General features: G+C 45.0%; 1 protein-coding gene across 2 annotated transcripts in view; it reads right to left on the bottom strand.

The window, feature by feature from the left end:
* SLC1A7 (solute carrier family 1 member 7) overlaps window positions 1–8,051 on the bottom strand; it is a 51,390-nt gene extending 43,339 nt beyond the window's left edge. The window contains exon 1 of one of the 2 annotated variants that reach the window (XM_043461294.1): window positions 7,830–8,051. In XM_043461294.1, coding sequence (XP_043317229.1) covers window positions 7,830–8,006 — 177 coding nt within the window. In that variant the 5' untranslated portion in view covers window positions 8,007–8,051. Of the gene's footprint in view, window positions 1–96; window positions 229–7,829 lie in introns of those variants that run through there. The other variant, XM_043461293.1, reaches the window with a different exon arrangement.
* Between the last annotated feature and the right edge of the window lie 7,733 nt (window positions 8,052–15,784).

The following is a 15,784-nucleotide window of genomic DNA, read 5'->3' as shown; positions in this document are numbered from 1 at the left end:
ATAGGGCCACTGGGAGGCTTAAATGAGAGGATGCACATATAGCACTTGGCAGAGAGCCTGGATGAGAATAAATGGTTAGTAATCACATTAAATCACCTCTCTCCCCCGACTCTGTACATTCATCCTCCTAGCCTTGCTACAAATCTGTCTGAAATGATGATATGTGGCAAGAGAGCAGGGTTGAATATTGTTCACACATTCATTCAGCCCATACTGTGCCAGGCTTCGTACTGGGCACTCAAGAGTGAATGAGGCACAGTTTCTGCACCAGAGAAGTTGTCGGTCTACTTTATGAGAACACTGACTCATAAACAGACCACAGCATTCTTGAGTCAGTTTCCCTTCTGTACTGGGTCTCCTCACCCCACACTTCCATAAATGCTTACCAGCCCTTTGAAGGAGGGCTCACATTTAAAATGCTGAAAGAGAGAGAATTGGATTGGTTGGTGAGACACCACTGTCTGTATTGAAGAGCCCTTCCTGGGCACCATTCTTACAACCAGCTTCCTCATAAGCTGCTGGTTTCCCCTTATCTGGGGCCCTTGGATTAAAGCACCAGGTCCTTGCCCAATCTGCTGTCTCCAGAGTAACTGGTCACATAACTGCAACATGATAACTGAAGAGGAAGGTACCCCGAGGGACAGTTAAGTTTGAATTTCAGATAAACAACAAATATTTGCTCTTTACTTATACTAAAAATTATTTGTAGATGGTTTTTTGCTTTTGTTTGCTTGTTTTGCCCCAGTCATACAGCTTGTGGGATCTTATTTCCCCAACCAGGGATCAAACCCATGCCCCCAGCAGTGGAAACACAGAGTCTTAACCACTGGACCACTAGGGAATTCCCTTATTCATTGTTTATCTGAAATTCGAATTCAATTGGATGTGTTCTTTTTAAATTTTTTAATTTAATTTAATTCAGTTTTGTTATTTCTGGCAATGCTAGCTTGAGTCCACTTTCCTCAGAGGGTAAGCTTGTGGCTGAGGCCAGTACAAGACTTTCAAACAAACACCATATGACTTAAATTTTTGTACTTATAAATTTTTTTTGTAAACCCAAAGCCAAACATAGCTTTGGTTACTGGTCTGATACTTTGAAAAGCCCCAAATTATAGAATGTTGGTGCTGAGAAGGGGTTTTAAAGATCTTCTAGTCCAGCCGCCAACTCATTTTATATATGAGGAAGCTGAGCCAGGAGAGGGAGGTGATTTGCCCACAGAGTGAGTTAGCAACAGTGCAGGACAGAAATAGGGCCTCCCAGTACCCTTCCACTACCATTTCCAACACACCCAAAAATCTACTTTTAAATATATACCCATTATGACTTTGTCTTTTGAATTAATTTTAATCCACGTATATTGTTGTTCGGTCACTCAGTCACATCCGAATCTTTGCAACACCATGGACTGCAGCATGCCAGGCTTCTGTGCCCTTCACCATCTCCCTGAGCTTGCGGAGACTCAAGTTCATTGTGTCAGTGATGCCATCCAACCATCTCATCTTCTGTTACCCCCTTCTCCTCCTGCCTTCAATCTTTCCCAGCATCAGGGTCTTTTCTAATGAGTCAGTTCTTCGCATCAGGTGGCTGAAGTATTGGAGCTTCAGCTTCAGCATCAGTCCTTCCAATGAATATTCAGGACTGATTTCTTCTAGGATTGATTGGTCTGGTCTCCTTGCAGCCCAAGGAACTCTATAGAACTCTCCAACACCACAATTTGAAAGCATCAATTATTTGGTGCTCAGCCTTCTTTATGGTCCAGCTCTCACATCCAAACATGACTACTTGAGAAACCATAGCTTTGACTGGATGGACCTTTGTTGGCAAACTAATGTCTCTGCTTTTTAGCATGCTGTCTAGGCTGGTCATAGCTTTTCTTCCAACCAGCAAGCATCTTTTAATTTCATGGCTGCAGTAACCATCTGCAGATTTTGGAGCCCAGGGAAATAAAGTCTGTCATGGTTTCCATTGTTTTCCCATCTATTTGCAATGAAGTGATGGGACCAGGTGCCATGATCTTTGTTTTTTGAATGTTGAGTTTTAAGGCAGCTTTTTCACTCTCATCTTTCACCTTCATCAAGAGGCTCTTTAGTTCCTCTTCACTTTCTGCCATTAGGGTGATGTCATCTGCATATCTGAGGTTATTGATATTTCTCCCTGCAATCTGGATTCCAGCTTGTGCTTCATCCAGCCCAGCATTTCACACAATGTACTCTGCATGTAAGTTAAATAAGCAGGGTGACAATACGAAGCCTTGATGTACTCCTTTGCCAATTCTGAGCCAGTACATTGTTCCATATCTGGTTCTGTTACATCTTGACCTGCATACAGGTTTCTCAGGAGGCAGGTAAAGTGATTTGGTATTCCCATCTCTTATATATTCTTTACTTTAAATAGCACTATAATGACATGTAAGATACTCAGGTTTGATCTTCAGGTCAGGAAGATCCTCCGGAGGAGGGCATGGCTACTCACTCCAGTACTCTTACCTGGAGAATCCCCATGGACAGAGGAGCCTGGCGGTCTACAGTCAATGGGTTCACAAAAGAGTCAGACACAGCTGAAGAAACATACCACATAATGATAAAAAACAGCTGTTCCTCATCCATCTTTATCCTCAACCCCAACTTCCCACCCCGTTTGTCCTTTAGTATTGCTATTTGTAAATAATATGGTTATAATGCTATTTCCAGATATATCTTTTTGACATCTATTAACTTCCCTGCCATGACAGATGAGGGCTTAGTTCTTACTCCCTTTTTCCTCCTATCATTTCACCATTATATCATTTTTTGGTTAAACTAATTGCCAAGATTTAAAAATTTTGATCACAACATATTGTTCACTGTAGAATCAACCATGGCCCCTTTTTGTACAACCTTCATTTACTTCCTGAAATTAATAACTGACTGATTTTTCATTTACCTTGTTTTCTGTGAACCATTCATTAGTTTCTTCCAAATGCCTTAACATCTCTTTTAAAATGCTTAACAATAGTGTTTCCCCAAACACGTGGGTCCATTTTTAGGCTCCTGGGATATCAGTCCAAAACTCTCCATCCTCTTTTTCCAGGCTGCATAGACTGCTGTCTAGGCCAGTGGTTGTCACGGGTCTCTTCTTTGCTGGGACTTTGTCCTGTCTAGGATCCCTTCTTTCCTGGATTCCTAGTCTTCTTGGTTTACCTCCTTGTTTTGCTGGAGCATCTTCTTTGATAGATTCCTCAGTAAGGGCAAATGGGAGAGAAACTTCTGAGTCTTACATAGTTGTTTAGTCATTAAGTCATGTCCAGCTCTTTGTGACCCCATGGACTGTAGCCTACCAGGCTCCTCTGTCCATGGGGCTTCCCAGGCAAGAATAAGAGTGGGTTTCCATTTCCTTCTCTAGGGTATTTTCCCGACCCAGGGATCAAACCCACATCTCTTACATCTCCTGCATTGGCAAGCAGGTTCTTTACCACTAGCGCCACCTGGGAAGCCCCTTACATAGTAAAAATGCCTTTATTGTCCCTTTACCTCTGATAAATTCTTGGCTTGAAAGAATTTCCCTGCCAAATTTCAAAGGCATTTCCTCTTTGTCTTCTAGATTCCAGCATCACTTAAGATGTTTGAAGCTATTCTTACTTCCTATTCTTTACACCATAGGTGTGTGTGTGTGTGTGTGTGTGCTAAGTTGCTTCAGTCGTGTCTGGCTCTGTGTGACCCCATGGACCGTAGCCCGCCAGGCTCCTCAGTCCATGGGATTCTCCAGGCAAGAATACTGGAGTGGTTGCCATGCCCTCCTCCTTGAGATCTTCCCGACGCAGGGATTGAACCCATTGTCTCCTATGTCTACTGCTTGGCAGGCGAGTTCTTTACTACTAACTCCACCTAAGAAGCCCATTCTTTAAATTAGACCAGTTTTATTCTCTCAGAACCATTTTAGGATTGTTTATTTACCTCTAGCTTTTTTGGTAATTTTCATGAATAGACCATGGTATGAGCTTCTCTTCTTTTTTAAGAAATTCATAGCACTGAGCTTATACCTTTCACTTCTGAGAAATAGTCACGTTTTTCTTTGTGAAATTTTTCTCTCCACTTTTTCCTGTTAGCTCTCTTTAAAACTCTTACTAGGAGGTTGAATGTTGGACATCCTCATTTTCTTATATTTTCTTTTTCTATTTTCATCTCTTTTTGTTTTACTTTCTGGGAGATTTCTGCAGCTTTATCTCAGCTATTGACATTTTTATCTTGGCTCATCTACTTTTAATTTTCAAAATCTCTTTCTTATTATTGAATTATTCCTTCTTTTTGCATGCTGTTCTGTTTGATAGTCAGTATATCTTCTCTCATATACCTGAAGAACTTAAGAAAAGATTAGAAAATGTTCTACTCTTGGCATTGCCCATGCTTTATTAGAGACCCTCAGTGCTATTTGTTTGGCCTCACTATCTTCCACATTAGCAGGTTTGACTTCACCTTCTGCTTATGTGTAAGTGTGAAGCACTAAACTTCTGTATGAATGAGCGGAACTTGTCAACTGAAGGCTCCTCAAGGAAGACTGATGCGTGAAGATCTGGTGTTTTTACTGGGGGGAGGATTCTCCTTCCCAGCAGAATTTGGAGGTCTCTCCTCTGAGGCTTCACTGAGAAGTCCCTTTCTACTTCGGGCTAGGTGGAGGTGTGGCTGTGCCTAAGCCCAGCTGACAGCAGTCATAGGTGGACCCGCACTCAAGATGCAAATATTCCTTCACTCATTCTCTTGAAGCATGCGCCTCATCACCTCCTCTCTCCCGGCACTTACAGGTGGACCTAACATCTCTTAGTCAAGCTTCTCTGGTTCCTTGTGTCAAGCAGGGGGATAGAGATAGTAGATAAGGAATCCCCTGATTACATGAACTGGAAGGGACCTAGGGGTCTAACTGCTCCAGTTACAAAATCCTAGCCAGCATCCCTGATTTCAGCAGCATGCCTGACCCTTGCCTCCTGCAGCACCCTGTGCTTTCAAGTCCCGAGCCCTTCTGGGGTTTCCAAGACAAGCTCGAGTGGTATCTGCTTCAACAGACACAGGAATTCAGCTTTCTGAGCTCTACTAAATGAGAGCATTCAGCTCCATCCCTTTCTCATCTAATGTATTGTAATTCCTCAACTTCTTTTTTCAGAGTCTCCTTTTGTATCATCTTTGTTCTTGGAAGCTTATATCTTTAAACAGTCCCATTGCTACAGTTTTAGTGGTATCCCAAAAAGGAAAGAAAAATGGGTACAATTACAAATTCACCATGGTTTAACTGGAACTCTCAAAATGATCTATGTTTTTGAACAAGATACCCATTCCCAAAGATAAATGTTGTGATTTTGTAAGTTCTTTTCACAAATAGGACATTTTACCCTTTTGCATATAGTTTATGATTTTTGCCTTGTTGCATAAGCTTACAAAATAAAAAGGGTTTGGTTTCTGAGTCACAGGCAGAGATCAAACAAACAACTCCTGGATTTCAAAGATGCTGAGAAAGCCAATTCCTGCCAAATAATTGTTCTAAGACTCCACATCCTTCCTTCAGTTTATCTGGCAGGTTAATCCAGACCGGAACACGTTTGCGTTTCCAAACAGATGGGGAAGGCAGCCTTGGCAAAGGAGGCCCCAGATGAGTCTGGCTTTTAATAGTAGGCATTCCAATTTGTTTTCACAAAATAATCTTCCTGCAAGAGATATATTTTAGTTGCTGAAGAAAATTAAAGTGGCTTGCAGATTGTGCCATTGCCAGTTTAATTCAGCAATTAGTTGAGTGTTCTCTCTGGACTTAGGTAGAGTCGCATTTTCGATCAAGAAAGCCCATGTGATAGTCAACAAGTCAAAGTTTGATGGGAGAAATAGACTCTTAACAAATGATTCTGAAGCAAGACCGCCAGTGGCTGGGCTCCAGTGGAGGGATGAGCCTGGGATGAGTGTGGGAGGAGACTGTAATTTCAGATGTGGGCAGGTCTGGAAGAATTTCTATCAGATTTGGGATATATGAGGTGGTTCTTGGTAGCACCTGGACTCATAGGTAAGGGAAGGAGGAGTGAAGTAACGCTCACCAAGTACCCACTGCATCTGGTCACTGATGACTCCCTGTTTACCCCTCGCAGCAATTCTAGCAGATATATAGTCCCACCCCCTCCATTTTGCAGATAAGGAAACTGAGCCCCAGAAAGGAGATAGGATTTTGTCTATGGCCACACAGCCATTACCAGTAGAGACCAAGTTCAGAGTTCCTCTGCCTCCAGAGTCCATGCTTCTCCCTAAATAACCGAGAGCAGTTTAACAGTGTCACTATCATAATAGTGGGCTCGATTCCCAGAGAGGGATGTTTTCCTTCTCCTGGATGATGAAATCTGATGCCTTGAGCCCCAGTTGTAGAGATCATATTACTGAACTGCAGAGAGAGGAGTTCTATGAGATAGGGAATCTTCCAGAAACCCATTGACAAAAACTCTCTCCTTGACCAAACTTTAGACAGGTTATTCTGAGTCCTCTTTTCAACTGAGCCTCATCCTTGTGCCTTTTCTTCATCCTGCTTCACCTATTTGTAGCAAAAATCCTGCTAAGTCAATTTCGTGAGAAGCCCCCAACTCTGCCTTCAGCAAGCATCTTGTTAGTGAGTTTAGCAAGGATCCCCCTACCCTACCCTTTGATGTCTCTTAGTAATTGTCTGTTCACTGACCTCTGCACTGCGCTCGTCAGCTGTAAATCCCCAGCTTCTGTTGTTGCGCCTGATCACTCTCCCCTACTGCCGTGGTCTTGACACCTATCACAATAGTCCTGAATAAAGTCCTCCTTACCATTTTAACAGCATCATGATAGTTTTTCCTTCAACACCATGAGAGTCCCTCCCTCTCCCATGGGAGCTGGGTGCTAACTGAGAAAACGGCCCTTCCCCAGGCAAGGCATCATCACCCTTGCTGTTACACAGGCCAGAGCCCTGAGGGCCTACCTTATCTCCCTGTCCCCCAGCCCCACATTCAATCAGCCACCACATCCTAAAGCTTCTTCTTTGGGAAGCAGTTCTCATATCTGCTCTGTTCATCCCCACTCTCATGTCTCATCCCCTCACTGCCCCCTGCCAGTCCTACCACTACCCAGTCCTCCACTCAGCACCAGAGGGATGTCTCCAAGCTCAGGTCTGACCATATCACTGCCTTGCACGGAGCTCCTCAAGGTTGCCCCAAGTCAGTGCTGGGTGATGGGATCTAGAGGCCTGATGGCCTTTGTGCTCCAGCCCCAGCCTCACAGTGTCCATTCCAGCTACTGTGAATAGTTCGCTCCGCCCCTCCCTCACAAATCTTCCATGCCCCTCTGTCTCACCACTCCTGCTGTTACCTCTGCCTAGAATGCCCCATGAACTGCTTTAGGAGGTGGTCTCTAATGCCTGCTTTGCACACTTACAGACTCCATTCCGCGTGGACCGATTCAGTGGACCTGAACTTGGGCAAACTCCAGGAGATGGTGAGGGACAGAGAAGCCTGGCGTGCTGCAGTCTATGGGGTCACAAAGAGTCAGACACGACTTGGTGACTGAACAACAGCAGACTACCCTTCCCTCCCCCACAACTCTTAGCTTGTGGGTACTCTCACAAGGTACCCTCACCTCCCATTCACCTGGAGATGCCAGTGTGTAGCCACTCCCTCTCACACTCTTGTCCTGCCATGCATTTGTCACACTCCACTTACAGAGGAGAAAACTGGGACCCTGAGATGAAAAGTGACTCACCCACTGTCACGTCACCCAGGAGCCATGGAGTGGGAGCGTGACCCCCAGATCCCTCAGGCCCACCCAGCCCTCTGAGATGGGGACCCATGATGCCCAGCATGGCTGACCTGGGGTGAGAGGTGCCGGGTCCTCAGGAAGAAGCCAAGGAGGCAGCCCACGGTGACAGAGAGCACAGACAGGATGAGCAGTCCATTCCGCTTGCACACATCCCTCCCACGTGCCAGGATGGCACCCAGCACCATGGCGAGCCCAGCCTGCTGGCCCGGGGCACAGCACCATTCCATGCACGGGAGGCCAGCCCGGTCACAGGGTCCTGGCTCTTGCTCCTCAACAGGCAGGTGGTTGGGGTTGCTAAGCTCCAGTCGCCAGCCGCACAGCTATGGCCTGTGTGGCTGCCCCAGAGGGAAGCCACAATCCTATTACCAGCAGCATCATTAGGAGCTAGGAGCAGATTAGAGCCTGGGAAATTAGAGCAGGCCACGTGGTTGGGGGTTCAGACCTCAGAGCCAAGTGCTCCTCTTAAAGAGGGGAGAGGACCAGGAGCTGGTGGGAAGAACCAGAGGAACATTTGGTTGGTTTGACTTTTACCTCTGCTTCATTCCAGAAAGAACTGAAGGCAAGACAATAAGTAGCAGTAATAAGCAAGAATAAACTAATAATAATAGCTACCTAGCAGAGCTAACAATCACCAACATTAAGCATTCATTGTACACCACTTGCTGTTACTTGTATTACCACATTTAATCCTAACACCGATCTCAAGAAGTAAGTACTGTTAGCATCATTTTACAGATGGAGCAAAGAGAGGTGGGGCAAAAGCAAGCATGCCGTGTGGCAGGCCTGTTCAAGTTGTGTTATCTGTGTGAACCATCGGGAATCATCCCAACAGCCTTGGGTTCCAACCTTCATTTTACTGAAAGGGAGACTGAGACCCCAGGGAGCCAGAGTCCCTTGGCCAGAGGCCTAGAGCTAGCAAGTGGCAGAGTGGAATTTGTTGGTTTGGTTTCCACCACATGAACAGGTGGATGGGTTCACTGCTCCTTCCCAGTATTGTAGGCAATGTAGGATTATTTTGTAAATTATTTTTAAAAGTAATTAATTTTGGGGGGTTGCACTGGGTCTGCATTGTCATGCATGGGCTTTCTCTAGTTGCTGCAAGTGGAGGCTACTTTCTAGTTGTGGTGTAAGGCTTCCCACTATAGTGACTTTTCTTGTTTCGGAGCACAGTCTCTAGAGCATGGACTTCAGTAGTTGTGGTGTATAGGCTTAGTTGCCCTGTGGCATGTGGGATCTTCCTGGACCAGGGATCAAACCCATGTCCCCTGCATTGGCAAGTGGATTCTTAACCACTGAACCACCAGGGAAGCCCAGGAATGTAGGATTTGAGTCCAGTGGACCTGAGTTCAAACTTAGGCTCTGCTACCCATTGTCCTTCAGGGTGCTTTAAGCCTGAAGCTGGGAACCCTGGAGAGTCTCAGGGCTTATTGTTTTTAGAGATGACAATGTCCAAGGGATCTACATTCAAGTCCCAGCTCTGCCACTTGCTAGCCATGTGATCCAGAACAGCCATTTAATCACACAGGGCCTCAGTTTCCCCAACAAAACGGACATAATAATCACCATGTACTTCCTTAGGGCTGGTGCAACATTCTACTCAGAACACATTCATGAAAGCAGGGGTGAGCTGTAATGTGCGCGGCAGGGAGAGGTTATTAGGATTATCATCTGTATTCAGCATTAGAGATAAAGGTGGTTTTTGTTTCTTTGTTTTGAGGGGGGGTTTGTTTATTTATTGGTTTTTTGGGTTTTTTTGTTTTTTTGTTTTTTTTGCTATTTCTTGTGGCCTGGCCTGCCCTTTAAAGCCAGAGGGAATTAATGCTCTATTTCACTAGGAGACTGTAATCTCATTAGGGCAGTCAGGTGACAGCAGAGAGCTTGGGTCTGTGGGTCTGTGGTGGGTGGTGTGTGCCCAAGTTTGCCTCCCCTGAAAAGGTGACAGGGCCAAGGAACTGCCGGGGGCTTTGGGGGAGGGCACAGTGGTGCAGGCCCTGAAGCCTTGGGCAGAACCCCCAACAGGGAGGGGACCCTCCAGTCTCAACCAGCTCTGTGACCTTGCCCTCTCTGGACCTCAGTCTTGTTCCATAGAATGAGAGAAACAGCCTAAGTGCTTTCTAAGGATCCCTCGGTGCCATAAGCCAACCTTCCAAATCTCTTCCCTGGTAGCTCAGTCAGTAAAGGATCCGCTTGCAATGTGGGAGACCTGGGTTCGATTTCTGGGTTGGGAAGCTCCCCTGGAGAAGGGAACTGCTACTCACTCCAGTATTCTGGCTTGAAGAATTTCATGGACAGAGGAGCCTGGCAGGCTACAGTCCATGGGGTCACAAAGAGTCAGACATGACTGAGTAACTTTCACTTTCTTTTCTTTCCAAATATATTGCTCTTTTCCAGTAACTTTAGGAGTATGGGTGTGGATACAGGTCTGAGAGTATTTTTTTTCCCTCCAACTCCTACTCTTAAAACCAAGAATCTACTGATAACACCTTCAGCTCCAACAAATGCCTCATTTTCCAATTGACCAGGTGATGTAGTTGCTGCCTAGAAGAGAAAATATTCTGAGTAGATATTTGGATTTGCATTTCGATCAGAGTGCAGTTCAGTTCAATTCAGTCACTGAGTCGTGTATGACTCTTTGCGAGCCCAAGGACTGCAGCACGCCAGGCTTCCCTACCCATCGTCAACTCCCAGAGCTTACTCAAGTTCGTGTCCATCGAGTCGGTGATGCCATCCAACCATCTCATCCTCTGTCATCCCTTTCTCCTCCTGCCTTCAATCTTTCCCAGGATCAGGCTCTTCTCAAATGAGTCAGTTCTTCATATCAGGTGGCCAAAGTATTGGAGTTTCAGCTTCAGCATCAGTCCTTCCAATGAATATTCAGGTCTGATTTCCTTTAGGATGGACTGGTTTGATCTCCTTGCAATCCAAGGGATTCTCAAGAGTCTTTGAATCACAGTTCAAAAGCATCAATTCTTCGGCGCTCAGCTTTCTTTTATAGTCCAACACTCACATCCATACATGACTACTGGAAAAACCATGGCTTTGACTAGATGGACCTTTGTTGGCAAAGTAATGTCTCTACTTTTTAATATGCTGTCTAGGCTGGTCGATGTGCAACCCTGGCCTTTAACCATGAAGTAGGTGAGTCTTGCTTTCTGTTTTGGCTCCAAGACTCTAGATTCCCACGGTGCCCCCACAACTATTCCTATCTCCTGTCCCTCACACTCTGACACAACCACCTCCCAGGCTCCAGGCCTTCCTTTCCATTGCTTCCACTGTCTTCAACAGGGGAAGTTACAACTCATTTAAGCAAATATTCTTTTTTTTTTTAGCTAATTAATTTACACACATATTTTTTTATTTTTGGCTGAGCTGGGTCTTTGTTGCTTTTGCACAGGCTTTCTCTAGTTGTGGAGAGAGGGGGCCACTCTTCATTGCAGTGAGAGGGTTTCCCATTGTGATGGCTTCTGCTGTTGCAGAGCACAGGCTCTAGGGTGTGCAGGCTCAGTAGTTGTGGCACATGTGCTTAGCTGCCCTCAGCATGTGAAATCTTCTCCGATCAGGGATGGAACCCATTTCTCCTGCACTGGCAGGTAGATTCTCATCCACTGGGCCACCAGGGAAGACCCAAGCAAGTATTCTTATCGCACCCTCTCATGTCATCCCTCCTGGGTACTGGAGACATAGCAATGAGTTGATACAATACTTGCTCTCAGGGAGCTTATAAGAATATTGAGGTGCTGTAGGAAAGGACTTCTTAGGTGGCACTAGTGGTAAAGAATCTGCCTGCCAATGCAGGAGACGTAAGAGACTTGGCTTTGATCTCTGGGTGGGGAAGATCCCCTCGAGGAGGAAATGGCAACCCACTCCAGTATTCTTGCCTGGGAAACCCCATATACAGGGGAGCCTGGCGGGCTACAGTCCATAGGGTTGCAAAGAGTCAGATACGACTAAAGCAGCTTAGAGCGCAGGAAAGGACTAATTCACACTAAAGTATAAGTGACTGATAACAAGCATACTAAGGATATTTACAAATCAAGTAGAAAGGCTCCTGGATAAGAACCCTTTAAAAGCTCCCCATTGTCCACAGAATCAATTGCCTTGCAATGTTACTAGATGTGCAAAAACTATAATTTGGATGAAACAAAGTTAAGCTAGTTCTTTACTCCAGGAAGCTCAAAATCAGACTATCCAAGTTCATATCTTAACTCTACCACTTACTAGCTGTGTGACCTTAACCTCCTATAAAATTTCTTTACCTCTTTATAAAATAGGAATAATAAAACATTACATAGTTTATAGGGTTGTGATCGAATTCAGGTCAAATTCAGTGATGCCTGCTGTATGCTTGGAGCATTGCCTGGGTGCCCTGCAGACTCACAGGAAGTTACTATTCATTTTAGCAGAGCCTTTATAAAACTAGCATATGTTGGTGGAAGTCTCCACATGAGGGTACAGAAACCCTCTTCAGGAGCTGAGAGTTCTATGGTCTGGTGTTTGGGGAAAACACATTGGAACACTGAAACCTCCAGGAAGAAGTCTCTGTTTCTGAGGTCCTCAGGGGCTTGTATGTGCTCACCTCTCCAGCACACCACCTCCTCCTGCTCAAAGTAATACCTTAGGCTTCTATAATACCAAACAACTTAGGGTTCCGGGAGCCCTGCATCCTCTCTCCGGCCTCCACGTCTGTGCCCATGCTATTCCCCTGCCTGGAATGTCTTTCTCTGTCTCCAAAGTTACAGGTCAAATGCCCCATCTTCCCTGAAGCCTTTCCTAATCACCCCAGATGTACACCCCCTTCCTTTTCTTCCCACTAATTCAGGCCCTTTCACAATCACCACTGGGGGTTAACCGCAGTTCCTTTATTTTTTTGTGCCACGCCACATGACTTGCAGGATTTCAGTTCCCTGACCAGGGATTGAACCTGGGCCATGGCCATGAAAGCCTGGAATCCTAACCACTAGGCCACCAGGGAAATCCCTCCAGTCCCTTTTAGGTGGCTCAGACAAGGAAGTAAAAATCTGTGTGAACAAAATTAAGTCTCTGTTATCATGTTATTTGAAAACACCTTGAAGGATCATCCTTAAAGTTAGACTTGGGTCTGGGGGAGCCCCAAGGGGCAAGGAGTTACCTCCAGAGCAGCTGAAACTGATGGGCAGCAGGAAGCATGGGAGATGCTTCCTGGCAGATTTGAGCCACACTGATTAAGATGCTGTGGACAGAGAAGATAAACAGTGTTGGCAAAAAAAGAGCCCCGGATCACAAGGGCAGCTGTCTCACCCTGCATGAATGAGTCTGTAGTCAGCCTGGTTCTCACCACGGCAACTCTGTGCAGGATGTATCACAGTAGAGAGCTGCAGGGTCCATTTATTTGCTAATTATTAATGATTCTCTAGGGCCAGCAGAGGGGCTGACTCAGCCAGGGAAGGTGTGTGTAGGAAGGCTTCTCGGAGGAGGGGTCATTTAGTCAGAGACCTGAATAAGCCAGGAGTTAACCCAGGGTAGGGAGTGTTGATCAAGGGGAAGGCAAGAGGAGAGCTTGTTACAAAGAGGGGCCCAGGTTGGGGATACAAGAGCTGCTTTGGGGAGCCCTCAACACAGTGGGCTGAGTGGCTGGCAAGCCTGGGGTCTCACTGCTTTCACCGTGTTTCAAAGTGAGTTTAGGTTGAGCTGTCTAAGCTCCCAGCTGAGTTTTATGGTGATGACAGCTCTGGGTTTGTTGGCTGCTTTTCAGAGACATACCAGAGGCGCCTTCATCTCCTCCCTGACGCATCTCCCAGCTCTCTGTAGGCTGGGCCATTCCCGGAAGGTTTTCTGTGGACAACTAACCCGACTGGGTGTGGATTCCTGTGAGCCTTAGTCACTGAGGGGCTGTCCGACCTCTGCTGAGACTGGTCCTTTCCTGTGTTTGCCTCAGAGAATGGGGTAAAGTGACTCTCCCATGACCTTCTGTCTTCCCTGGCCAGTCCCCTGTCTAGATTCTTCATCTTTAGAAGTTGGCCCTAAGCACCCACAAGACCAGTTGCTATTTGTTGAGCACCTACTGTGTGTCAGGCTCTGCCAATGAGCTTCACACCAGAGGGAGCCAGTGAGCGATTCAGCCCCTCCAAAGGCATCACTGAATCGATCAAATGCTGCAGGACTTGTTGGGGACAAGTGCAAGGCGAAGGGCACAAGTTCTGGATCTGATCAGTCCAACTCAATAGCATTACTTAAGATGAAATTAATGGGACATAAAGTTTAAAATTCAGTACTCTAAAGTGTGATGAGATGTCCCGCTCAAGAAATAAGGCAGATAAAAAGGAGCAAATTTCAACTTTTCTCTGCCCTTTTGTTCTACCCCAGCCCTCAACAGATTGAAGGGTGCCCACCCCCACTGGGGAGGGCGATCTACTTTCCTCCGTCTGCTGATCCAAATGTTAATCTCAGCCGGAAACACTCTCCTAGACACACCCAGGAATAATGCTTAGCCAGATATCTGGGCATCCTCTGATCTAGTCAAGTTGACACATAAAATTAACTATCGCAGTCCCTGAAAAGAGCTTCTGGTGACCTGGTGTATGTCCTTTGACAAGGACAGCTGGTGTCAAACCAGTGTTGTCATCCCTTGAGCCATTGAATCAAATAAATGGACTTCTGGCTGCACCCACATAATAGGACTAGATTTGTTTGAGAACACACACATAAACTTACTTCAATAGAGACTTCTTCACTGGAAACAACACTAATCACTTTGTAATGAGATTAAAATGTTATGATAACAAGAATATATGTCCTGCTATACACAGGAAAAAAACGAATTCAGTCACACTAGCCATATTCCAAGGGCTCAATAGCCCCATGTGGCTAGTGGCTACCATATTGAACAGAGAAGTTACAGAACATTTATAGGATCACAGAACGTTCTACTAAACTTTCTAGAGTCATGATGAGCTGGATTCAAGACTCAAATCTTCCCTTGGAAGCTGTGTGACTTTGCCCAAATTGGTAAGCCTCTTTGAGGCTCTTTTCTACATCTAGAAAAGAGCTTGTGTTCTTTGCTACATCTAAAAGCCTGCAAGTGTGTTGCATCACACTTCCACCCATTTGAATATAATAGTTGGAGCAAAGTATAAAGTTAAAACCACTAGCGAGTTCAGATTAAGTTTCCAAATCAAAGGCTCTTGTTAGCAAATAACAGGAAATTAAATCAAGCCAGTTTCAGTAAAAAAAAAAAAAAATTTATAAGTGAAGCTGACTTGATAATTTGTGGGGCCCAAAGCAAAACGAACATGTGAAGCAGGGAAAAAGTGCATTAAAAGTACTAAAACATTTTTTAGTTTTATTATTTAGTTTTTATTATTATTTATTATTTAGTTTTTATTTTTTTCTCTATAGTGTTTCTTATCATAGTGTTTTTTAATTTGCTATTTAATGTCTTAAGTAAGTAAAAATAAAAATCTTAAATTACTAACATGAATTTTCCCATTCATGTTTGAACATATTTGCAATGCCAGTTTCAAAATATAAGAGCTTTTAAATAGTATGCAGAATCACCAAAATTACGCAATCTATGTATAGTAACTCTTACATGTATATGTATTTTGTTCTTAACCAGAACAGTGGAAACACTGGACAAAACTAATTCAACTGTATTTCACTTCTTGACACATATACATTCTACAAGTACATTCTCTCCCTTTGGTTCACTGGTGAGTGAGGAAGGACTTAAGGAACTGTGGGGGTGGAGAGTCTACCTGCCAATGTAGGAGACATGAGTTTGACCCCTGATTTGAGAGGATCCCACATGCCTCCGGTTAACTAAGCCCATGTGCCACAGCTATTGAGCCTGTGCTCTAGAGACTTGGAGCCACAACTTCTGAAGCCCCCACTCTCTAGAGCTCATGCTCTGCAACAAGAGAAGCCACTGCAGTGAGAAGCTTATGCATCACAACTAGAGGAAAACCTGAGCAGCAACAAAGACCCAGTCTGGACAATAAATAAATAAAAATATAAAAACAGAAGAAAA

The sequence above is a fragment of the Cervus canadensis genome, chromosome 2, assembly GCF_019320065.1.
Source record: "Cervus canadensis isolate Bull #8, Minnesota chromosome 2, ASM1932006v1, whole genome shotgun sequence".
Taxonomy (NCBI): domain Eukaryota; kingdom Metazoa; phylum Chordata; class Mammalia; order Artiodactyla; family Cervidae; genus Cervus; species Cervus canadensis.
Note: the sequence above shows the minus strand (reverse complement) of the source record. Positions and strands in the feature narration are given on the sequence as shown.